This window comes from Lycorma delicatula, chromosome 10 (assembly GCF_047948215.1).
Source record: "Lycorma delicatula isolate Av1 chromosome 10, ASM4794821v1, whole genome shotgun sequence".
NCBI classification, from domain to species: domain Eukaryota; kingdom Metazoa; phylum Arthropoda; class Insecta; order Hemiptera; family Fulgoridae; genus Lycorma; species Lycorma delicatula.
Genome location: NC_134464.1, coordinates 27108331 through 27136240, shown reverse-complemented (window position 1 = coordinate 27136240; position 27910 = coordinate 27108331). Strand labels below are relative to the sequence as shown.

At 29.6% G+C, this 27910-nt stretch overlaps 2 protein-coding genes across 2 annotated transcripts in view; one reads left to right on the top strand and one right to left on the bottom strand.

Moving 5' to 3' along the window:
• LOC142331613 (uncharacterized) overlaps window positions 1–23512 on the top strand; it is a 41906-nt gene extending 18394 nt beyond the window's left edge. The window contains exons 2-3 of the mRNA XM_075377643.1: window positions 5441–5830; window positions 21149–23512. Coding sequence (XP_075233758.1) covers window positions 22736–23320 — 585 coding nt within the window. The 5' untranslated portion in view covers window positions 5441–5830; window positions 21149–22735 and the 3' untranslated portion in view covers window positions 23321–23512. The remainder of the gene's footprint in view (window positions 1–5440; window positions 5831–21148) is intronic.
• LOC142331111 (beta-1,3-glucan-binding protein-like) overlaps window positions 1–27910 on the bottom strand; it is a 190710-nt gene that overhangs the window by 122067 nt on the left and 40733 nt on the right. The gene's annotated exons all lie outside the window — the stretch shown is intronic.

Sequence of the window (27910 nt, the reverse complement as noted above, 5' to 3'; positions counted from 1 at the left end):
AGAAATGACCAGATTATTTCATACTATCCATTCAAATGTAAGCAAATGAAATGGTAGAAAAAATTATATTTCTATTTATTTATGTCAATTGCCAATGCCCTTATTTTATATTGAGAATCACAACCATCACCCGTGAGGCATAAATGTCATTTAGAAAAATTTATTACATCGATTGGAATGGCTTTAGGATAAAAGGCAGGAGTTATTGCTCAGGAAGCATTTGCATCAATTTTACTTTTTAACATATGAGGTAATTTACAATTTTTTTGCTCATCGAAAAACAAAATCACCACTTATAAACTTTTAAAAAGATATGTTCATTATAAATACTTCATCGTTGTAAAATTAACACAATTTATAAAAATTGTTTCATTAAAAGGTAAGTAGTTTTGATTTCTTCTCAGTATTGTAAAACAGGTTTTTATAACATATAATAATAATAATAGAGTAATAACAATTTAGATATATTATTTACATAAAATGATTTTAGTTAGTTATTACACTGCGTATTACTTTACATCAAAAATAATTTTTTGAATTGAAACTTCTTAATGCAGATTTAGGATGGGGAGTGAACTGAGAAAAAAACAAGCGTATTTGTTAAATATTACTAAAAATATATTAAGTCACTATAACAAGATAGTTATATCAATATCATTTTTTTTTTTTATAAAGCAAGTAGTTTTGTTATTATTGACTTTGCAGGAATGTTACTGTTTCAGGATATTGTAACTATAAAAATGAGTTCTGTTAGTTTTCCATTATAATCAGTGTATCATGTAGAACATGTTGATGCGAAATAAAGTAGTATTTTCAGTCAGAAATACTGTTATGGCCAAATTACTATAATGAATCAATCCATATGAAGTCATTCAACCAAAATATTTTTGGTTGCTTCATCATTTTTTTTCATTTTTTTATAAGTTATTCTCTAATAAATTGGCAATCCAAAACAGGTCTTTCTCTATTTTTATCCCAGCCTGCTTGTGACTGGTGGCCATGTTTGTTTAGCAGCACGTTTCATTTTTGGCTTTGCAGACATTAGCATAAACTTTAATGTTTTTGGACTGGATTATGCCAAAACTATACAACATAAACATCTCTTTTTCATCAAATTCTCCTTTTAATTTGGTCCTTTACATTGAAACCCTTAACAAGTTAATAAGTAGAAATGATCATTAAAATTTTATATCTAATAACAAATTCCATTTTACAGTTTAAATTTACAATGAAGGGGTGAAATATCAAGTTATTTTTTTAATTATTATTACATAAGCTACCATACTCACCGTAGCTTGAGTAAGAACTGATAAGCTTTTCATTCCTTTTTTATTATTATTAAAAAATTTTAACTTTTGAAAGTTTTAGCTTTTTATCTGTGGTGACAGGTTTGGGACAAAAATCTAATTTTTCCACATAATGTATATACACGTCTATATAAGAACAAACTAGAGTAAACATTTCAAAATTTGATTCTGAATAAAGTTATGAATTTTCAAAATAGGTACAAATCATGTGCATTTACGCCATTATTAACAATTCTGAAATTTACACTTCGTGAAGTGTTCTGCAGATATATACAAGTGAGATAGCAATGCTTTGAAAAATGTTATTTTTTTGAAACGCTTGGATTTTTTTGCCAAATTACATATATATGCTTCATTTTACTAGGCTGTAAAATATTAAAATTGTTTTGTTTTACATTTCAAAAGCTTTTAATCTTTTTTTCTCAGGTACTACAATCGTCCAAGCTTCACTTTCATATAAAGCTATGCTCCAAACATATACTTTCAAAAATGTTTTCCTAACATTTAAATTAATTTTTGATGTAAGCAAATTATATTTCTGACTGAAAGCTCATTTCAACTGTGCTATTCAGCATTTTATGTCATTCTTGCTTTGTCCATCTTTAGTGATTCTACTTCCTAAAGAATAAAATTCTTCTGCTTCTGTAATCTTTTCTCTTCTTATTTTTATATTCAGTGGTCCTTCTATATTTCATCACTTTCATTTTGTTCTTGTTTATTTTCATGCAGTAGTTCTTGTGCAGGACTTCATCTATGCCATTCATTATTTCTTCTAAATCTTTTTTACTCTCTGTAAGAATTACTATCATCAGGAAATCGTAGCATCTTTATCTTTTCACCTTGTACCGATCTAAATCGGTTTTTAACATCATTAACTGCTAGTTCTATGTAAAGTTAAAAAAGTACAGGGATAGAGAACATCCTTGTCTGACTCCCTTTTTTATTACGGCTTCTTTCTTGATATCAGAAAAAGATGCAATGTTTCAATGCTTCATGTGATAGAGATCACATTTTTCTTGTTCTTGATATAAAAGTTTAAAATTTGTTGTCATAAAATTAAAACTTTTATCAAAACCTGCCCTGTTGATAGCCTGCCTGTTATTGCAGTAGTACAGTAGATTAACACTACGTTTTCCTCGTCTAAAGTTTGTAATTCACTATAACACATTGCACTTACACAAATATAGTTGACAATTGCAATAGTTCTATCCAGAGCGTCTTGCAAAATGATGGATTTTGCTAATGCAAAATGCAATGAAATGAAGTCAATTTTTTCAAGTTTAAGTTTTCCTGTTTTAATAAAGCAACAAATCCTTCTTTTTTACCTCTCATGGAAAGTGTGCCATCAGTGCAGACACTGGCTAAATTACTGACATTTAATTGTAATCGATGACATACTTCTCTGAAGTTTTCGAAAATGTCAAATCTGTGAGTTCTTCCAGAGTTAGTGTACCCAGCGGAAGAAGTTCTTCGTAATACCGAAAATCTTTAGTTACAGCACTAATAAAACGTAAAACTTGCGTTTTATCTGTGCTTTCATCTAAAGCAATTGAAAAGTAAACATCTTCATTTTGTATAATTGTACGAAGTTGTTGTGATACATTTTCAGCTAATTCTTGATCTTTTGCAGTTTTTCATGAAAGAGGCAATTGTTTGTATGTATCAAATTTTTCTGGGTCTAACATACTCACCACTTCAACAACACATTATCTAATTTCTGCATCACTAATTGGTTCGCCTCATTTTCCAAGTATATGTGCTATTTTGTAAGTAACATCAATTGCAGTGGTATTTTTCTTTACAAAAGCACAAAAAAAATGGCTGCTGATGCTTTTCATTTTTCAATTTTTAAAGCGCAGCTTGTCTAGAGATTCACCTTCTAAATTAAAATATTTATGTTTACGAGTCAAATAGTGTTTATTTGCATTTGCCTTTTTCAAAGTAGTTAATATTGTATTGCACAACAAACACATCATTTTATCTTTCAAGAAGTAACGAAAAGATCTAACTCCCACTCTACATTAAATGTTCTGTTTTCTTCTCTTATAATTTGACATGATGGAGAAAAAACAAATATCAAATCATATCTTTAAGAAAGCGTATACTTGCTAGAAATAGAATAAAATCTACTTAAGTTACCACAAACCAATAATTTCTGTGATAAAATGCGATGATTAAACTTCGATGTTATGTTGAAATTTTTCTATGTTTTATGTAAATATTTTTTGTATGTGTAATTTATTTTTATTTCAGATTTCTTATTAATAAAAAACTTTATAATTTGTGTATACATTATTTTACACCAATAATTCATATAATATTGCATAAGAAGCGTGTCCTTGCACCAATGCATGTACTTTCTTTGAAGAGTATGTTTAATGTTAGTAGAGTAATGTTGAAGAGTATAATAAAATCGGTAGTTGTATCTTGAGTGGTGAATGGTGGTCAGGTACATGCATCTTTAGCAGCAGAATCTGTTCATTCGTTACCCAGGATTCCCACGTGGATCTAGCAGAAATTCACTTATGTGTAATGATGATTCAATTCAGAGATTGTACTATGAATATCGGCAACGACAGATGTCTAGATAAATCCTCTAAAGCTTGGGAGCATTACACCAATCACTGCGGTTAAAGATGTGACGATATTTTAACATAATGATATTCAAAGCCATATTGATGGCGTACAGTTCAGAATTGTAAACGCTTGTAATATCACCAAACTCATAAGTTCCGTCGGTATTATTCTGCTTTGAACCATCTGTGTATACTATTGCATCTGGGTTTGTCTGTGATAGAAAATGGTAAAATTCTTGCTGAAAGATGAGAGTTGTTAATTCTTTATTACATACGGTGAGATTAAAATTAAATTTTATGGGGTCAAGTCTCCAAGTCCCCATGCGCACAATTAAAACTATTCTTTTTGTTCTTTGATTCTAGCCTTAAATTAAGCACTGTACATCTTATCCAAGAGATATTGCAACAAATTGAAGTCCCAATATTCTTCTTTTTTTTTTTTACAACCGATATAATTGTATACATTTGGAATTCATACATTCTATTGCAGTAAAATTTGAATAATTTTACCTTCAAATAATTTCACCTGCATCTTTTATTTTTTTTAAAATATGTAAATGCTTAGTAGTTGGTTTGATTGATTAGAGACATAATTTATATTTGTTGTCTAGATGATATATTAAAAATCAGAATTTAAACATATTTTATAAATTTGTTTACTAAATTTTAATTTCGGTTTACTAAAAATTATTAATTCATAATAATAAAAGTATTAATTTTTATTTAATATTACTAATATAATAATAAATATTACATTAAAAAATAAAGATAAAATAATTGATTACATTACATTACAATAATAATAACTAATTTACAGAGGAATATTGTATATAATAAAACATTAATTTTGTATATTATAAAATATAACCATTGTTACTAAGGGTGGTACAAACTGCTTTTTCATTATAATTTACAATTTATAAATATTTTAGAACACTATGGACTGCATTACATAAACTACCACGTACATGGTAATAAATATTTTTTATAAAACTTACAAGACTAGATAATGTAATAATTATTGTAAATTTCATAATTTAAGACTAATTATCATTAATTAATAGATTACTTTAAATTTCAACTTGTACACAATGGAAAATTCTATTTTTAAGTATTCATTCATGTTTACAAAAACTGTACTTGATTGAGAAAATGGTTTTTACATTTCTATTTTCTATGTATTGTATTATTTTCACAAGCACAAGGATATTGCAGTGAGGATCTAGATGGTGGCTGGATGGGAATGTCTCTATTTAAATAAACACACACGTTACCTACCCACTGAGTAGGTGGGTAGTAGGTGTAACCTCGCACAAAGTAGTTAGTAGACCCTCCACCTCACAGTAGTTGATCAATGTATCTCTTCAGGGAATATCTGACACCATCAACCTTGATCATGTAGTGAAGTTTTCCAGCTTCTGGACTTGTTAGTTTGCCAGTGGAGAGGTACCACCTTGTTATTTCATTTCCCATGCTTAGTTGATGTACACTGGGAGTGATGTTGGAAGGTGATGGTGTTGATTTCAGGTCTCGTTTAATATGTAATCTTTGTTTTAGGTATAATTCTGATGGAGATTTACCAGATGAGAGGGGTGTAGATCTATAATGCGTTAAGATTTAGTGAATTTTCCTTTGAATAAGTAGTTGCCTGTTGAATGAAGTCATTGCCTGTAACCTTTGCTTGAAAGTCTGTATATTGTGTTCAGCGAGCCCGTAGGTAGTGGATGATCCAGTACTATAAACATTTGGTGTACATCGATATAAGCTAATGTTGTATCGAGAATGGGAGTGATGATGTGGACAGTTTTTATCAATATGCATTTCAATGTTTCTTCATCATTGTTCATTATATTATAATAAATAGATATTGTTTATAATTTGAAAACACGTGTGTTTATTTAAGTAGAGATATAACAATTGGCGAAGAGAATGAGATACAACAGGAAGGTGAGTGAAGCGAACTCTGATCAGGTACTTACTGATAAAACTGTTTTTAAATAATATTTTTTATGTAATATTATGTAGACTACAGGCAGAGAATTTTATAAATCCATTTTTTGTTTTTTTCTTTCATTTTATTTATGGAATTCATTACCATCTAATGGTAAAACAATAAAGGGATAAAACTTTTTAAATCACAAGATTTGCAATATTTTAAAGTTAGTATACAGGGAAAACCTTATATGTCTATTCTGAACAAGGGAAGATCCTTTACAGGCCCATATGCCTTTCTTACAAAAACCATTATCATTTTTATATCAACTATTCTAAAACTATCAGATTCAGGTGAACCACTTAATTTTTTCTCTTTTCCAATTTATTTTCCCTTTCCCAGTCTCACAGTGTTATTGATTTGAAAACAATGGTTGAATATGAAAACAGTTTTTATACTGGAGTCTAAAACATTTTCAGTAAAAAGTCGCAGAAATGATATTGTTTTGTTTGCCTCCTTTTTGCTTTAGATTCATTGTACATATAGATTGTTGAATCTTCTCTTTATGCTGAATAAAAAACACTGATTGAATACCCGCAATTGTCGGCTATAAAATATTTCTACAACCGGTAGAACAGGCAAAAGATGATTCTGTATATGGAAAGAGTTTTAGTGTGAAACCTTTGATGTTGGAGGATAGCGTGAGGGGGGTCGCACAATCAAAAAATGGTTAATTTGATAGTTGAGGGTTGTAAGTTACAGTAGCCGGTTGTGATTGGAAGAGCCGGTTGTATATTGTGTAAATACACTGATGGAAATGTCTGCCGAGGCATTTGCAACGGTGGCCTCCTGAAAGACGCGATGACTGTATTGAGTTATCAAGTTTAAGAGGGCCTAAAAGATGATCTTCAGTAAAGCAACTTCTGGCTAGAAATGGAGGTGGTGGTATGTTAACCAGGATCATCAGGTGTCTTCCCCTTTGAGGTCTAGGATGTTGAAAGTACATAATATTGCCAATGTACCATTTCAACAATGATACTGTTAATTACATAAGATGTCTTCTCTCTAAAATAAAGTATACTGCACACTACGATTTATAACAGTTTATAACAGTTTTCATTAAGAGCTTGACATCAATTACCAATCAGCTTTTTTATTGTTAAATCTATTATAAATGATTTTATATGAAATAAATTATGACTATATGCATACTCCAGGCCAAAAATATTCGTCAAATAACAAAACTGCCCTGGTTCCATTATACTAATATTAATTTGTTTGTTCAAACACTAATAAATGGAGACATTGTTCAATTTATCTGATGTCCTATTAATAGAGTCAACGAATCTTTAACATTGATATAGTTTTATAATTTTTAGAAGCACCAAGAGAATTGATAATCAGGTAATTGATCAAAATTAAGAAAGCTATTAAACAAATTTCAATCTATAGGCAACTTTTGAATGAACTGAACAGAAGTATAATCTGTTGATATTTGAAAAGATGATTCTTTTGTTATTTATAATGTTACTAATATTTTTATAAATGTCATCAAACAACTGGTGTAAGCTTTCTTTCAATATTTCTGATATGCCTCAATTATTACAACACCATTTTGTCTTGTAATAAATGTTACAACTAGAAATTATAGTAAGAAATCTTTTGATGATACAATAGGATGGCTTTCACTTATGTCATAGTTGCCAATAACAGCAAATGATGTATCATTAAGAAACTGTTTACATTCATCAAACTGCAACTGGACATATTCAGTAATTAATTCTATTACATCTGCTCCAAATAGTTTAAGTTTATTGATGTAGTCACTCAGCCTTTGGTTTTAAAACCGATCAAAATATTAAGCTAATAGTTTTATTAATGATTCCAGATTTTTTTTATTATTGATAGTTTGTTTATTTATCCTGCTTATGCTGTTGACAAATCTATTAACATTAAAAATGTTGTACCAAATGATTAATATACAAATCCAACCTGATGTTTCTACTATATTTTTTTGTAATTCAACTTATCCTTTTCATTGCTACTACTATCAGAAGTACTATTATCATTCTTCCAAAGAAATTCTGTATAATTAATTTCATGAGTTTTTTATCATAAATAATAGAATAATTTGTTTTTGTTCTTTAATTAAATATGATCTAATCAAATTAAGTGAAGTAAAGTTAGGTAGGTGAAGAAAGTATTATTTCAATATGTTTTACATGTGTTTTAAAATAATTCATCATTTCGTAGGTTTAAATTCGTCTAAAACTATTGGGGAATGACTTAAGACTAAAACCATAATAAAACACCACTAAATTTAAATTGCTATTCACAATGGCGTTTTAAAAGTGTATCAATTGAAAAGAAAATTGTTCTGGTCATTTATTGACAATGTCAAAAAGCCACTCATACAAAAAGAAATATGATAATTATATAAAACTTTTTTAACTTTATAAGAGACTTTTTTTTAAAAAGAAGGAATAAAAGCCAAAAGAAAAAATGTGGCTTTCATTTTAAAGAAACAGTTACAATAAAACATCCTTATCCAAAAAAGCAAAATTAAGACACTAAAAAGCAGTAGCTTTGCCTGAAGTCTTATTCAGTTTGAAGGCCTACAGAATTTCTTAGGAAAAATCTAGTAAAAGTAAAAAATTATTTTATGAAAAATCCAAATAAGCTAGTTAAGAAATTGAAAAAGATCTAAAATTATTAAATATTTCCAATGAAATAATTTTTTAACAAATAAAACTAGTAGATAAATCTAAATTTTCAAAGAAACAGAGTGGATGAACCTAAGAAGGAGGGAGAGGTTAAATGAAAGAATTTTAGAAAAGAAAGACGTCAGGACTATGGATGGGTGAAAAAATAAGGAAAGAATAAGATTTTCATGAAGAAAATTATTTATTATTTAGTAATAGAAGATAATTACACTGGTATCTGATCTTAAAGTAGCTAGCAACTGTATCAATGTGCAGTTTCAATTATGATGTTTTTTTTTGGTGGGGTGGGGGACAGAATACTTGCTTTTATTACATAAAAATATGTATGTGATATAAGAATTACATACTTAATATGAATACACACTCACAAACATTTATTATGTGTTCATAACATGTGTGCATGGGCACACATACACAAACACAATAAATATATTACATATGTTCACAAATTATAACTTTAAATAACTTTTCATAAACCACATCTCTAGCCACAATGGGGATAATTGAAAAATTTTATTGAAAAGGAAAAGGGTTATGACACATTTTAAAGAACAAAGAAAAACAAACATTTTGACATAAAAAATGATCAGACAGCTCTGACCAAAATGGAGGCCATTTAATACCTTTCACAGCTAGTTTCAATAGTAGCTTACAAACATAAGAAGTGGTGGTCTCATACCACAAAAATAGATTACTGCAGGCCACTTTTGCAAAAAAATATTAAATGGCTGCCATTTTGATTAGAATTGCTGTAGCCTGATGTTTTTATAGTCTTTTTTTTAATGCTTTTCAAAACGAGGTGTCATAACCCTACCCTTCCCATTAAAGTTTCTTGATTAAACCCTAAGCCCTTTGGATGCTTCAAGGTGTGGTGGAGGTCTTATTCTGAATTGTTTTGAGGAAAAATAAAACTAAATTTTATTTTTCTATGTTTAAGGAGTAAAAATTTATTTAAGAGTTGCCATACTTGTGAACACTAAGTAATTGTGTATAAAGTTGTATACAATCATTCATCATTTTATATAAGAATGCAAAATTTAGTATTCTAGGTTGCATAGTTCTTCAAGTTAAAAAAAGACCCAAGTTATTTTTTTATCCAATATCCAATTAAAAGAGCTTCCATAACAGCACAGACTGTTATCAGTGAGTAAAGGAAAACCCACCGTTTTAGTTTAGCAGTAAACATGTCTTCCCAAATCAGCTGATTTGATAGTCGATAGTTCCAGCATTCAAGTCCTAGTAATGGTACAGATTTGAATACTAGATGTGGATACCGGTGTTCTTTGGTGGTTGGATTTCAATTAACCACACATCTCAGGAATGGTCGACCTCAGACTGTACAAGACTACACTTCGTTAACATATATATATATGTATTACATATTCCTCATTCATACTCTGAAGTAATACCTGAACTGTAATTCCCGGAGGCTAAAACAGGGAAAAAAAGGTGAGTAAAGGAAATGGAAATACATATACTATTGTTATTTGAGTGAGGATTGTAAGAGAGAAAATTTTTTATGGATTATATATATGTGATAAATTTAAAATGAACTGCATTTAGATGAATATGAAGAGCATGACATGAAAAAAAAATGCTGCACACACACACACACACACACACATATATATATATATAAATATACATACACACGTAAATGTAAAAATTGTCCATTTTAAATTTAAAAAAAAAACCAAAAATGACATGTAATGAAAAAACACAAGAAACATTATTATAAATAATAATATATCCAAAAGGGGAATATGTATAGAAAACATATTTGGAAACTTATTTGTTATTTAAGAAAGTCTTTTTAAGCTATAAAATATTAACTTAATACTCTAAAAAATATTACCGTCGTGTCTAAGGCACATACTGGTTAATATTGCGATTTATTCCCTATACTAACTGCTTTATAAAGTAAGTTCCCATATAGATCCGATCTGTCTGCAGTGGTTTTTAATTTCTGATGAAGAAAAAATAAATGAACTAAAAAAATTTTAAACCAGAGCAACATTATACCTAATAGAAATAAAAATGTCAAGTTTATTGAATGGCATATTATTTTGTTTAGAACTAGGGATGTTATGAAATGGCATGATAGGGAAAAAATTCAATCTAAAAGTAAACAATAATTATAATTTTAATTCTGTTTGTGTGTAACTCAAAATGTATTAAATGTTCATAAATGAGAAATAGATTTTCTATTAATTGAAGAGTATTAAATAACAAAAGATACTAACGACTGAAGCCGCATTTAATAACTTTTTTTTTTACATCTCATCTGATTTAAATAATTCTAATCGCATGTATAAATATTTCATGACCTCAGCAATATATGATAATTTTTTTTAACAACATTTTTACTAAGATGTAAAACATTAATTGAATGATAACAACACTTTTTTGCAGTAATAACTGACATGCAAGGAAACAATAGAAAGTTGAGAAATTGAATTACGATGTTACAACTAATGTTCTAGATTATGTAACTAGTTTTACTGTACAGGCCACCAAGGGGGGCAATAACATAAAAGTTCAGTAAGAACAAACAAAAGTTTCAGATAAAATGTACAAAAAAATTGGGTCTTAACATTTGCTCCAAATTAACTACAAATGTAATATGTGATTTTGTTTATAACCGATTCTTATAGTATTTCTCATGCTGATTTTCAAATATGAAACCAGAATTCTTCTATCAGACTTTGTTTTGTTATAGATATTTTTATTTTCAGATAGTCTCTTTGCATGAACTCCATAAGCAGAGCACTTTGTGAATGTGTTTTATTATATTATTTATCAGTTAAATACCTTTTCTTTATCTATTACAGGCCCTTAATTGTTGTCACATTGATTTGTTAGAAAGTCATTATGTTTATCATTTACACACCAATTAAAATGAACAAAAACTCATTCTTCCTATTTTCATCTTACTATAAACATATCATCCACTCATTAGTTATTTCTGTCATATTTACACACACTTGTGCTGACTAGAGAAATATTTTTAATTCTCATTCACGTGTGAGATCTCATGTGTGTAACATTCAGTTTTGTAGTTTGCTTTCATATTTCCAGTTATGTTGTTCAGTAAAGTGAGTATGTTTATTAAATTAGTGTTTTTTTAAACAATATTAGCTATTGTAATGTATTAACAATGCCTCAACAGTTGAATTAATCAACCAAACAATTTTGGCTTCTTGTGGTGAGGTAACAATGAAGTCTCAGAAAAGAAATAACTTCACTGATAAAGTCTTATGAACTGTATTTTGGATGTAAATTAGGTGATCAGGACAAATCTTTGGCTCCTCATATTTGCTGTGCTTGTGAAACTGCTGACCGGTTGGCTAAATGGATCTTGTCACATTTCATTTGCAATTCCAATGGTTTGGAGAGAACCAAAGGGTCATACTACAGATTATTATTTTTGGGACAAAAAGATATTTGGGATAACAAATAAAACTAGACGTATTTTAAGTACCCTGATATTCCCTCTCCCGTGCGGCCAGTGCCACGTAGCCAAGAGCTTCCAATTCCATTACCACCAGAAACATTGGAGCTTAGATAAAGATGAAAATGTCAAATCTTGTGCTTACTTATCAGGCGATGAAGAAAGAGATCCAAACTTTAAGAGAATAGATAGATATACTGAACCCCATTTAATTAATAAGTTAGAATTAAAGTATCTGGTTCATGATCTAAATTGATCAAAGAATAAAGTAGAAATACTGGCATCAAGACTGAAAGGATGCATCTTTTACAACCAAACAGTAAAATATGTGCTTTCTGTGAGTCAGCATTTGAACATTTCTTCACTCTGTACAAAAACTTATTATAATGATTTGGACTGGAAGTGTTGGGACATCCTGACTTTTTACTGACTCGTCAAAGCTTAGTTTGTTGAAAGCTTTCTACTTCACACTGGAAATAAATAACCATCAGTACAGTTAGCATGCACTGTTCACATGAAGGAATCTTATGAAAAATATGAAACCTTTATTGAGCAGGATTCAGTATGAGAAATATTTATGGAATATTTGTGGGATCTGAAAGTAATAGCACTTTTACTTGGACTGCAACTTGGATACACTAAGTTCTGTTGCTTTTTGTTCGAGAGGGACAGCAGGGATAGGAAACAACATTACATAAAAGAGAGTAGCCAGAGAGAGAAGAATGTTGTTAGTCAGGCATTAGTTAAAACCCGAAAAAGTTTATCTTCCGCCACTACACATTAAGCTAGATTTATTAAAACATTTCATTAAAGCAATGGATCGTAATGGTGCCGGGTTCTAATATTTAAAAAATTCTGTAATATAAGTAATGCTATAATAAAGGAGATGTATTTGTTTTATCAAAATAAGAAAAGCTAATAAGTGATTAGGCGTTTGAAGAATGTTTGAATGACTGAGGTTGCTGCATGGAAATCATTTCAAAATGTGGTAAACAACTTCCTTGGAAACCATAAGTCCAGTAACTACAGAGAACTTGTGTGTAACATGTCACTCAAAATTATTATTTTCTTTTTTTATTAATAATTCAATAATAATTTTAAAAAAAATCAGAAGTTATTAATGAAATAAAATGTTATGTACTTTTCATTTAAAAAAAAAATGTAATTTAATAGGAGTACAAGGAAGTCATGTGTTGTCAACATCATTTTTCTTTTTTATTAAAACTTCTTTGGGAGATTTCAACTAAAAGAAAAATTGAAATAGAACATAATAGATCGGCAAAATTAATTTATTGGAAATATAAATTTAAAAACATATCTGGAACAAACAGGAATTATTAATGGAATTTATTAATAATGTTGAACAACAATAAAGGACCAATATCTATTTATTTATTACATTTTTTATTATTAAAAATGTATTTTTGAATATTTGTAATCATAAAAATATTAATTTCTCTTAAATTCATTGATTGGTTGGGTTATTTTTTTGATTGATTTAAGGTTTCTACAATTTTTATCTTTGTTGAATAAGGTTTTATCTATCTAACCTATATGAGGTTGGCCTCCGTGGTGCGAGTGGTATCGTCTCAGCCTTTCATTTGAAGGTCCCAGGTTCCAATACCGGTCAGGCATGGCATTTTCACACACTATAAATATTGTCATTTATCTCATCCTTTGAAGCAATACCTAACGGTGGTCCCAGAGGTTAAACAACGAAAAAAAACCTATAGAGGAATGCATTAAGTAGTTCGGTGGATGATCTGAATCAGAAATTTCATTGGTAACTTCTGAATTTATTAAAGCTAAATTTATGGGTTATGTTTGAAAAGTTACATTTTACAAAAATCAAAAAATGTGTATTTATTAATGAAACTTTATATTACATATTACCCAAGTATACCATTATTTTTCTACATATCTGCCATTCAGTTCTAAGGATTTGGTCAACTTTAGGGATATCAACTTTTGTTTCCAGTGTCACACATCCCTGCTGCCATCTCCTTTGACCATTCATGTACAGCATTTTTTACCTTTGTCAGTTGAAAAATGTTTCACCCATACGGTCTTTCAAAAGGGTGAAAAGAAAGATGTCACTTGGTGCCAGGGTGGGACTACAGGCTGAATAGTTCAGAATTTCCCAACCAAAAACTGTTGAAGAGATTGATTATTTTGCGTATGGTGTGGGGCAGAACATTATCATGCAGTAGATAGACTCCCTTTCTCAGCTACTCTCTTCTTTTGTTTTGAATGCCCCAATGCTGTTTTAACCAATTTTTCTCCTTTCAGATTGTATCCCAGTCAGTTATTCTTGTAGAATCTCATTATCTCTTCATTTTTCAGTACATCCATTTAATCTCCAGTTTCCTCCTTACAGATATTTTAACTAATTCTAGCAATTTTTTCCCGTTCCCCTAGTTTCCATGATTCATATGGACATGGAGGTACATACACAAGACACTTCATCAACCACCTTACCACATAATAACCATTTCTTTCTATTGAATGTTTCCTTCTTTGTTGCTATTCTTGTTTTTATTTCATTTTCACTTTTGTATACTTTGTTGACATATTAAAGTATCAGTACTGTTGTACTTCTTCAACTATTTTCTTTTTTTTAGTACAGATATTCATGGGCTTATTTTCTCCTAATCTCATTATTTTTGTTCGCTTAATATTCATTTCACTCTATTTTGCAATAATGTAATCCAATTTTTAATGTCATTTGCTTCATTTCAAAAAAGAAATTGTATAATCTCTGTAAACATTTTACAGTTTATTTTCCATTCTCCTAGATTTATTTTTTCATTTTCTAGAGCATTTTTGATCATATTTTCAACTACATATTAAATAAAGGCAGCATCCTAGGTTAAACTCAATTTGAGTATGCCATATTTTAGTAACCATTTTCCAATTCAGGTGCAATTCTGTAATTAATCTTGTATATTTGGATTGTATATGTGTTCTTTGTCTTTTAATTATTTACATTAACACAGTATTCTATTGACACAGTATTTTATTCCTTTATCTCTTTCTATTTACCTATTACTAATAGTTTTGATTAGCCTAATTGCATCTGTAATACCTATATTCCTTGTAAATCTATTTTGTTTTATATATATAAAATTGTCTTTTTTTCTTCTATACTCAGTCTTTCTGTTGAAGAGAAGATTAAAACTTAACACCACGCTTCTGGGAAATGAAATCATGATTGTTTTAAGAAAATCTGACTACATCCCACTGTTGTAGATCCCATTACATAATTTTGATATCTCCTGAAATCCTCCTTTAAGACTTAATCAGTTCTGTTGATGCTGATAAAACTTCCAATTTTACTTTTGTTTCTCCTACTTCAGGTTTTCATTTTATTCCAGCCTTTATAAGAACATTTGGCTTCCTTTTGAGCAGTATTGTTCCTTTATACACTTCTTCCACCTTTTAAATATCTTTCACTCTTCCTATAACACTATCATTTTTACTGGCAATTTCTTTAGTGCATGTACCATTCCTATACTTATCTCATGTTACTGTTTTTACATTTTATCACATCAGTTCATACCAATCTGTTTTTTCTGAATTTTCTATATATGAGTGGTCTCAAAAAGCCATTTCTTCTTTGCTTGTATTGTTATTCTATTTAACACATTATTCGGTTATCTCCATGGTCAAGTGTCTTCTTCATATTTCTTATAAGACTAAGAAAAAGGTAAGAAGCCAGTTCTATAATTTTCATTACGATGACTATTGCATTTGAAAAACAGACTGCATTGCCTCCATTGTTAGCACATGGTGAGACTGAGTGTACAGTGGTAAACATTGGAATCAATGTTTGAAGCAAATTTGAGACCATTGTTGGACAAATTGTATGGCAGTGCCTTGATCATGACATGGATTCTAAACCCCAGAGCTATATAAAACCATGTTTTGTATACAGAGGGGTTGTTATAAAAGTATACTAATGTATATTCTCTTTTAAAAATGGACTCCATCCTTCTGTTGAAGCCTAGACATCTGTAAATGAATAATGAAATAAATTGAAAATCTCTTTCATTATAAACATGAGTTAGAACAATGTTATTAGTTGTACAACTGTACAACTATGTTAAGGAGGATAACTTTTAATGAGTAAAGAGGAGATTAATTATCTTCAAAAAAAAATGTAATTATTACATTTTCCCTTATTCATATCTCCCCCCTTTCTTTTCCTTGTTTAGCCTCCAGTAATTACTGTTCAGATAATACTTCAGAGGATGATATGTATGAGTGTAAATGAAGTGTAGTTTTGTACAGTCTCAGTTCAACCATTCCTGAAAGTGTGCTTAATTGAAATCCAACCACCAAAGAACACCAGTATCCACGATCTAGTATTCAAATCCGTGTAAAAATATCTGACTTTACTAGGACTTGAACCGTTATTCATATCTGGATCATTTTAAATGCACAATCTGCATTAACCCGGGTAACTATGACAGAATTTGATTCACAAAGAGTTTGATTCATCTTCAGTTAATGATATGGTAGCTGTACTAGCTGGAATCCTTTTCTAAACAGATTTATTTTGTAAAAATTATGAAGTGGCAGTGTACATATCTCATGAGCAAAGTCGAGATCCTAAATTTTCTTGAATGAATCCCACCACTCTTTTTATCTTCAGTTGCCTACCTCAGCAAATCATCAATTACCATAAAACATATTTAAAATGATAATACTCTGTGCGGTCTGACACTTTTATTTACTCTTAACCTCTTGCTCAACTTTCCTGGGTGAATGACTTGATATTAATATATCTCTTTGGCAAGATTTTTTTTTTTTTGGCAAATTACATCTTTCATGGTTTTCCAGATCTTCATATTCATTAAGCCTGTGTTGCATCTTTACATCAGCCAACTCTGACTTTCTCACCTTCTTCATCCAACTTTTTAAATACTAACACTTATTTCTTAAGTACTTACCTTTTCTGTTAACATTGTCTTTTTTTCATCAGTCAAAAATCGATATTATCTTTTCTTAAATTCATTATTATATTAACCACCATGGGTTTCTGTGGTATAGTGATAGTGTCTGCCTTTTGCCTGGAGTTTCCAGATAAGTCTTGGTCAGGCATGCCAGTTTTCACATGCTACAAAATTAATTACATCCATCATAGTGATTATCTTATATTATTAGGCCTGGACCTGGTGCTTGTTTTTAGTGATCAAATAAAAAATGATTGTTATATCACACCGATATAACAATATCAGTGTTTATTTATTGAAAATGAAATTCAGTTACAATAACCATAGTCTACAGAACATAATCTTTTAAAGTAACAGAAAAATGCTTAACTAGTATTGTGACTTTATTTTTTAAATCACTTCTGTTGTAAAATGACTCATTCCAGTTAACAGAATAAATTTATCCACGGATGAAATCCACGGGCTTTCGTATTTAATTACGTTATAAATTTCATACAGATCGCATTCGTTGTTACCCTTCATCGGTTAGTTCATTCATTTGGAATGATTCATTTGTTTTATCCGCACTCTGCCGGATATTTTTGATCTAGTATAAAGTAACTAATGGTTTCCTTACTTGTTGGGAGTAGATATGATGTTTGTGCCGTATGGAGTTGATTGTAAACAAAGTAGTTACGTTTTTGTGTGTAATTTTTTTTATTCGTAAGTAAAAATAATAATTATTAGTGCCAAATTATATCGTTTTCTCTTTATATATGTACATTCACGATCCCAAAACTTAGATTAATTTGTGAAACGTTATCTGAATCCCATTCTTGTGAAGATTCGGACTGTGAACCAAGGTTTTTTTTTAACCATTTGATCTCTGAATAGCAATCATTCTTTTCTCAAAGGGAAAATTTGACAGTTGATGATGGGGTATATGAATTTACGATTTCTTGTTTATGGCATAAAATTATATATTGTTTGTGATTCCTCAACCGTATACGTACTTAAGTTTGAAATTTTCACTGGTAAAAAGAAAACAAAAATTTCATAAGTTTCTTTTCCAAAAACTTTTTTCTGATTATCTTGACAAAGGACATACAATATTCACGGACAGGTTTTACAGTTACCAGCTGCTCTTTTGGTTTTTTTATGACAGTGACAGACTAATGCTGGATGTCCTATTGGAAAGAGTTGCCAAAAATAAATTTAGTAAAAATAAAAAAAATCTAAAAAGAAACGAGTCTACACGAGAAGAAATCATCTCTTGTGTGTCAAATTGAAGACACTAGAGATGTATTTAACTTATCTTCAGTTCATAGAATGACAAAGTGAAGTGCATATGCGCTCTTGGGGCACATGTTAGTTTTTGATTTCAAAAACAAAAACCATATATGATATCAATTATAATAAAAATAAAACGGATGGATAAAAATGTCCAGATTATTTCATACTATCCATTCTGATGTAAGCATATAAATGGCTGAAAAAATTATTTTTCCAGTTATTTATGAACAAAATTGCCAGTGCCTTTATTTTATCATGGGAATCACGACCATCACCCATGGGGCATAAATGTCATTTAGAAAAATTTATTATATCAATTGGAATGTGTTTAGGATAAAAGGCAGGAGTTCTTGCACAGTAAACCACACCAACAGCAGTAAAAACAAACTTACAGGTCATCACTTTCCTTAGAAAATACCCCAAACTGAAAAGAAAGTGCAGTCCTCAAAAGGTCTGTAAAGTCTGCTCTGAAAAACAAAGGCAGCCTCAGGGAAAGCTAGAAAAAAGGAAACTACTTGGTGGTGTTCTGAGTGTGCAGTAGCTTTTTGTATACCTGACTATTTCAAAATTTGCCACACTGAAGCTAAGTATGTTTAAAAAAGTATCACAATTTTTTATTTTCTTCATATGTATGTAACTTTTAGAACATCATAATTTTAAGTAGGTAAAATAGGTATTTAATACAATATATTAAAATAAACTGCATTTTGTTCTCTTTTTAAATATGTTAATATTATTCACCTATTACAAAATTCAAACTCAATTTTTTTAAAACACTCAAAAAGCCCCAGGATACTGGGACCTTTCATTTTCTGTTTAGTCTTTGTAACAATCGTAAGGTATTACTTCAGAGGATGATATGTTTGAATGTTAACCAACCACTAGATCAGCCCGGTGGGCTTAGATACAGGCACTGTGCATATCACAAATGTCAAGGATGCAGTGTTAATCATACATAACCATGATTTTGCATGATCACAGAACAGCTTTCGTAATAGCCTTTTATATTTTAGCCTGCTTGTTAGCATTTACTTATCCTTATAGCAGAGCTTTTAACTGAAATATATATTTTTGCAACTTAATAATGTTACTTTTCAGTAGATCTTCCCTTTGTTACATATTTTACCTCCTGTAATTGTAACTAAATATGTATTTTCTGATGTTAATTTACATTGGTGTTAATCATTTGTAATAACTACTTAGGACAGTATCATTTCTACGACTATTTGGCCCTGTTCCTTGCATATTCGTATCGCATTTATTATCATAAAATGTCATTGAAAAGTATGAATAAAATAATTCTGTAATAAACAAGTATCAGTCATTCAACAGAGTTAATTTCAGCTCCAATTTTCCATTGCAATATAAAGTATGTAGTAAATTCACTAACAAAATATGTTTTGTTTGTAACACAAGTCTTTGGTGTTCAATCCAAAAGAAGTGAGTGGCTTAAAATTAATATACAATTTTTGTATTAACATAGGTTTTTTAATATATTTTTACATCTCAATAAATGAAATTAATTTAAAAAATTTGCTTTTAAATGAATTATGAAATTATTAAATTTGTTCAAATGTTACTGTATTGGGTAGATGTTCATACTACTTACACTAGGATATGGTGTTATAGGTGATAATGCAGTTAATCTAAATTGTTAAATTTTTTTAGGCTATTATCTGAAACCAAACAATTTTTTTTTGCAAGATTGCATTTATTTTATATTTAAGATTCCCTTCAACTCCTGTATGTGTTCCATTGTTTTTAAAACGTTTGAATTTTCTTATTTAATTACTGTACATGATGTATTGTTTAACAGTTAATATTTGTTTGGTACATAAATTATACTTATCCAAAAAATTTAACTTCCGATTTCTGTGGTAATTTTTAAGTTATTTTTAGTATGCATTTATTATAGCTTTATTTACAATTGTCTCTGTGGTCTCCTGATCCAGTCCCTCTTATAATAAACCATGAAAAATTTTGTTTGCAAAACTTGTTTATTTTTTTTTGTCTTCAGTCATTTGACTGGTTTGATACAGCTCTCCAAGATTCCCTATCTAGTGCTAGTTGTTTCATTTTGGTATACCCCTATCCTACATCCCTAACAATTTGTTTTACATACTCCAAACGTGGCCTGCCTACACAATTTTTTCTTTCTACCTGTCCTTCCAATATTAAAGCGACTATTCCCAGATGCCTTAATATGTGGCCTATAAGTCTGTCTCTTCTTTTAACTATATTTTTCCAAATGCTTATTTCTTCATCTATTTGCCGCAACACCTCTTCATTTGTCACTTTATCCACCCATCTGATTTTTAACATTCTTCTTTAGCACCACATTTCAAAAGCTTCTAATCTTTTCGTCTCAGGTTCTCCGATTGTCCAAGTTTTGCTTCCATATAAAGCAACGCTCCAAACATAAACTTTCAAAAATGTTTTCTTGATGTTTAAATTAATTTTTGATGTAAAAAAATTATATTTCTGACTGAAGGTGGGTTTTGCCTGTGCTATTCGGCATTTTATATCTCCTGCTTCGTTCATCTTCAGTTATTCTACTTCCCAAATAACAAAATTCTTCTACCTCCATAATCTTTTCTCTACCTATTTCTAGATTTATTGGTCCACCTTTGTTATTTCTGCCACATCTCATTACTTTCATTTTGTTCTTGTTATATTTATTCTTAATCCCTTTCAAACTTTTACAAATAGTTTTTAATTTTTTCAAACTGTACTTTTTATTTCACTTTTTAGTTTTTATTCCGTTAATTAACTTTTCAATTATATTTTAATTTATTTACTTTTCATTTTTATTTGTTAAATTAGATATGTAGTAGACTAATTCTAAACCTTACTCGATACTAAAAATGTAATATTTAAGAATAAAGTGTTCTATTATTTAAATTGGTAAAATACACATTTCTTAAATTTCAGAGTACTTAATAGTATGTGGATGGACATTGTCGTGCAACAACACAACACCTTTTGACAGCAGTCCTCAGCGTTTGCTTCGAATTGCAGGCTTTAGCATGGCAGTAAGCATCTCACTGTAACTCACACTGTTTATTGTCGTGCCCCTTTCCTCATAATGTTCCAGTCGAATTTGGATGTTTCCATTCCATACTCTGCCCGTTACTCTCCAACTCGTAATGATAGATCCGTGTTTCGTCACCGGTGATGATTCTGTCTAAGAAGATGTCCCGTTCGTTAAAGCGATCCAAATGTTTTTGGTAGATGTCCAAGCGCGTTGTTTTGGGACCCACCTTGCACAGACTTTATGAAACCCAAGCTTGTTGCGGATGATTTCGTAGGCAGACCCGTGACTAATTTGCAGACAATGTGTCACTTCATCGATAGTTACTCGTCTGTCCAAGAAAACCGTGTCATGTGCACACTCACCTCATTTGTAGCGATAAACGGTTGTCCGGCTCCTTCGTCATGCGTAACACTGTGCGTAACATTGTGCAACTGTTTTTGAATTTTTCAATCTGTTGCGGCAACACACTGTTCCCGTACTGTACTGAAAGTCTTCGATGAATTTCAGCTCTTGATACACCTTCTGACCACAAAAAACTGATCACTGAACGTTGCTCTTCTTTGGTGCAAACAGAAAGCGGAGCAGCCATGGTTAACGGCAGAGCAGCAACTATAGAACTAACCTAGCAACATCTAAAACAAGTAGAATTAAACAGTTTCAAGATATACTTTATGATAATCGATTCCCTATAGATACAATGAATAAAATATGTAATCGTCTTCTACATTTGGCACTGATTAATAATAGTTGTGGTCAAAAATTATTAACAGCTTTAAAGCTTAATAGAGATAAGGAAATTATATCAGCACTTCTTGATAACGGTGCAAATGTTAATGTGATTGATATACACGGATTAACACCTCGAGTATATGCAATAAATAACAATTATAAAGTAGAAATAATCAATAAATTGATAAATGTAGGTGCAAATGTGTTAATAAATGTGATTTTGTTGGAGTTACACCTTTAATGTATGCAATTAAGAATAACATTAATGAAATTATTGGTGGATTGATTAATGCAGGAGCCGATGTAAATGCAGTAGATGAATCTGGCAGAACAATTTTACTTTATGCTGCTATATATCATAATGATCAAGATGTAATTAATTTACTTATTAAAGGAGCTGATTTTAGTAAAATAAATAATAGGTATCATTTTTGGTTCGGTGTAGAAGTTGTGAAGAAAAGCAATGATAAATTTATTGCCAAAATTATTCAAAATGGAAACAATGATAAGAAAAATGAATATGGTAAAACATTTTTAATGTATGCAATAGAATTAAATATGAACAAAAATATTATTTTTAATATCATACATAATGGAGCCGACATTAATGCGAAAAAGGATATTCACCTCTAATTTATGCTATAAAGTATGAGTGTGATAAGGATGTCATTATTAAACTCATAGAGCATGGAGCTGATGTGAATGTAATTGATAACAATGGTTTAACACTTTTAAAGCATGATGTTCATTCCCGTATGTTTAAAGAAGTAATACAAATACTTATTGATAATGGTGTGAATATAAACATTCATAATGAAAATAATAATACGCTTTTATTGTATATATTAAAAAATGTTAATAATAATAAAGAACATGTGAGTTTTGTGATTCAGAAAGGTGCTGATGTAAATATTTGTGATAATAATGGGTTTACGCCAATAATGTATGTCATATTATTTGATAAACATGTTATAAATGGTAAAAAAAGTATTAAAACCGAAATTATGTCCACATTAATTGAAATTGGTGCCTATATAGATGCTATAGATAAAGATGGTCGTACATCTTTATGCCATGCATTTCAAAGGGACTATGATAATGACGATATTCTGGTTTTACTATTAGATTGTGGAGCGAGTGTTCGTAAATATCTGACAAATCTTCGTGAAAGTAAAACGCCTTTAATTTCTGTTTGTAATAATTTTTCAGATGTTAAAATTTTAATTGAACCTTTATATGGTAAAGAAGATATTAATGAAAATGATACTGTAGATCATACATCATTTTTATCTCGATTATATTCTCGTCATGTTGAACTTTGCCATTTTCCTTATCTTTAATCATTCAGATTTAGTAAAAACGATAATAAACTAATTTTCCAACTAATTTTCGATACTTTTTCAAGTTGTCAATCGATTTATGCTGAAAAAATATTTTATTGTATTGTCTTAGATATAAAATATTTCGATTTCTATAGATCATTATTTATGGATATAGATGAAAAAATCAGTTAAAATGTTATCTGTTTTAGAAAAACGTTTTTTTGCAAAATTGGTTGATTGTGAATCGAATACACTACTTCATTACACTATTGGTCCCGAACTTATAAATGCATTAATTATATATGGTAATGCTGATGTTACTGCAAGAAATAATAATGGAGAAACAACATGCCACCAAGTATTATTAGATACTGGTGGCTTTTCTCATGATGCAGCTAAATCATTTATAAAACATTTACTTTTAGTTCTTCCTGAAGAGTTGGATAGATACACTGAAGTAAAATTACAATATACTAATTTTATTAATTTTTGTAATGCTGAATTAATAAAGATGCAATCTATAAACATAGTAGATAATTTATCGTTTTTTAAATTTTGTTGTAAATTATCTAAATATGAGGTGAATCTAATATCAGAATCTGATAATTTTTGTGTTTATAACGATGAGCAAATTAAACAACTATTTTCAATTTTTTATGATATAATTATTATGAAAGTAAAGAAATGTAAGATTGATTTAAGTAAAAGGCAATTAATAAATGCTTTAGAGAGATTCATTGTATCAAATAAAATTATTAAATCGTATAACAATATGAAGCTGATTTGAATAATTGTAGTGTTGAACATTCTGATCAGTTATGTGAATGTGTTTTTCTTAATTATGTAATTTATTAATAAATATTTATATGATAAACAAATTGTTAATTTATTGCTTGCTTCATTTTAGATTTGATTTGAAATAATTATTCTGTTATGTTATGATTACAATTTGGATAATAACTGATATTGTAGATTTATTTTATTTTTTATTGTAGATTTTGATTTCTGAGGAACAACAAGATACTACTATTTCAATGTAGCTAAATTTGAGTAAAACCTGTACAATTAATGGTTTGTTTTGCTTAACTTTGTGAAACATTATTAAATTATTTGTTAAATAAGAAATATCTACTTTAGTGGCCATAAAAGTAAATATCCTATTGTAATGTTGTGTGTAAAATAGTTTGATAAAGAAAGCTATTTAAAGCAAATGTCTTAACATTGTTATTATTAATAAAATATATTTTTATATTCACTTGAAACTAAAATTACTTTTACAACTACAAGTTTGTTAGGACTCATTAATTAGTAAAAACGATTATTATTTTAAATAAAATGTTGTGTTTATTAACCAACTTTATCTTGACCTATTTTTCATATCGATAGCACTGTAGAACAGTGATTTTGCTTCCTGAAATACTGCCACTGAAATAATTAAAACGTAACTGCTAAATGGTAAAAATCCTTAAATTCTATTCACCCTCAATTTTCAAGAAATCCTTTTTTATAGTTTTTTTGTTGTAATTCATACCTGTAGTGCATACTGATGCTTCACAAAATGTAAATAAATAATAAAAAGCGATATCGGTAATAAATAATCTTCATTATTGGTCATAATCTTCTAGAGTGATAGATAAGAATAACAACTTCATCAGCTGTGAATATATCTGCTGAATGTTTCAACATGTCTTCTCAAAAGTATGCGAGTAACAGCAATGTTTTTTGTTATATTTGTGGACAATTTAGGAGGACAGTAACTTCATTAATTAAGAGAGCTTATAAACTTAATTTTGGTAGTCCAGTTAGAGACAAAGACAAACCATGGGCTCCACATATGTGTTCAACTTCTGCAACTGACCTTGGAGCTTGGCTTGCTGGAAAAAGAAGCTCAAAATAGAATGCTTAATTAAGTAAAAATTTGATCAAACAAACAATTACAAAGATATTGATTAAAAAATTAGGACAGCTGCCATTTTGAAATTTTTGAAGGCAACGTTTTAAAAATTTTTTATTTTGTTGAATAGGGCTCTAGTCGTAGATTTGCCAAATTTAATTAAGAGTATGTTTACTCGTTCCTGAGAAATAATCTTTTTGTTGAAAATCACAAAAGAGCATCCAGAAAAAACAAAACAAATGAGGACTTATGTCAATACAGGGGCATACGCATGGGGGAGAGCGTACTGGGTTTGACCCCCCCCACCCTGAAAGTTTACGTACTGTTTATAATATACTGTAAATTAACACATATATTCAAGTACCTGTTTAAAAATCCATCATATTCTCTCCTCTAATTTTTCACCTGTCAGAGTAACAAAATCTATCGATATAAGATCCAGTTCGCCGCCCTTCCTTCTTCTGAAAATATATGTTTGAATGAATTAGCATTCGTCAATATACATAGAAACTACACTTCAACTGCAGAAGATGTGTTAAATGAATTGATGAAAAAGAAACGTCATTTGGATATTGTATTTTGAATGCTGAAATTTCCAAACATAGTAACTTAATATACCGTAGGCTAGTACATTATAAATACTATATTAATTTAAGTACCAGTACTCTTTTTAAACGATGATTTTTTAAAACAATAATACACCATATTAGAGTCCTTATTTGAATGTTTTAAACAACTGCATTCAATTCTTTATTCAAATTCCTTAATAGAATGTGAATTCATCGTGCCAGTTTTATTCTTCAACCTCGATAAGTTCCTAATTGATACGTTTTAATTAAATTTATTTCATATTTGATTACTTCCATGGATTTTACACACATAACATTAATCATTAATTCCTTATTTAAGTTTACGAACAGTGTGAATGAAAGACCTCACTAATTTTGGTATGTATGTTCACAAATTAAGGTGTACAACAATACTGAATTTAACGAGAAGCTTGAAATATAATATAGAAACAGCTTAGTGCAGATGACATATTTTGATTCTTTCGGAAGGCAAAGAGATAACAAAAATACAGACAAAACTATTAAAGGAAGTAGGCAATAAAGTCGGATTACAAATTTCTTTTGAAAAAAAGAAATTATGATTAAAGATGGAGAAGACACCTGGGAGATGAAAGAAAAATATGGAAAAATTGTAAGAGTTGATATATTTAAATAACTTATAGTATCTCTAAAGGAAAGAGCAAGAAAAAACAGCATATCAGATAAAAAATATATGTAATAAAAAACACAATACTTCATGTCAAAATAAGACATTATTATGTGGTTAAATGGGAAGCAATATATGCTGTAAATGTTTATCAAAAAGAAAGAAGTCAACTATAGAGAAGATTGAAAAGAAAGATAGGAAGATTTTAGGATCGATTACAGTAAATGAATATCATTTTGTATGTATTATTATTATTATTTTGGATAACAAAGCCTTTTACTTGGCCCACACTAACTCAATTGGACTAAGGTTACAGTGATAAGGGAGAAGCCTTAACACCGTATGACCTTTTGATTTAGCCAAATCATCGATTAAACATTTATTAAATTTGTCACGACTGTGTTTTACAAGTTCAAGGAGTTCTGCTTTTAAACTATTTTCTCCTAAGTGAATATTTTTTGGTTGCAACCATAAAGCAATTTCTTGTTTCTATAAAGTTTCCACAAACTTTGGAATATTTTCCAGTTTCACACTATGGTAAGGAGCATTGTCCATTACAACAATACTATTTTTGGGTAATAACAATACTTTTTCAAACCAGTTCCTAAAAATATCCCTGTTCATATCATCGTGGTAGTCTCCAGATTTTTGGGATTCAAAAGTGAGTAATCCCCCCCTCTAAAAATCCATACTCATTGCCAATATGTACTACAGTTAATCGCTTTCCTTTATTTTTTTGAGGTTGCAAGTCCATGCTTAATCCAGACAAAAATGCTGGTTTTACTGATGTAGCTGTTAAATATATATATATATATATCACACCAGATTCTTGAAGTGGTGTGGCCTTCATTTACCCACTTCAAATCCAAGAAAAATATATTTCTACCAGTTTTTCTATAATTTGCTATTTTTTTTAAATAATTACGCCGCCAAATTATGATCTCTTCTCAATCAAACAATTACACGTTTTTTATTTCTTTTAATAAATTTAAAGTCCATCGATGACAGTAATTTGTATAAACTAGTGTGTCTAATCTTTTGTAAAGTCTTGTCACAGTTTATCACACCCAGCAATTTTTTTATGGTTGGTATTTCATTTTGAAAAAAGAAATTATGTACAGTCAATCTTATTTACATTTTTGTCAAATTCATCCCATTTTCCTGGCATAGGTTTTCCACATTTTTATTTTTTTAACAGGAGTTTCTACCTTTTCTTCTCTATTTATTTCAGCCCGTAATCTATTAATACTACTAACCGACACACCAGTTAATTCAGAAGTAAGTTTCACTACTTCCTTTTTAGTCAACGTAGGATTTTTTCCCAGCAGCTAATTGAATACATTTAAAACTATTTTTTTTTTTACCTATTTACAAATATTTCCCTTTTCTGTGCTTATTAAATGATGTTCCGAAATTATCAGTCATATAGATAAACTATTCGAATGCACACACATACGAATATACATACACAGTCACGCTTACCAAAAAAAGTTCTGAAA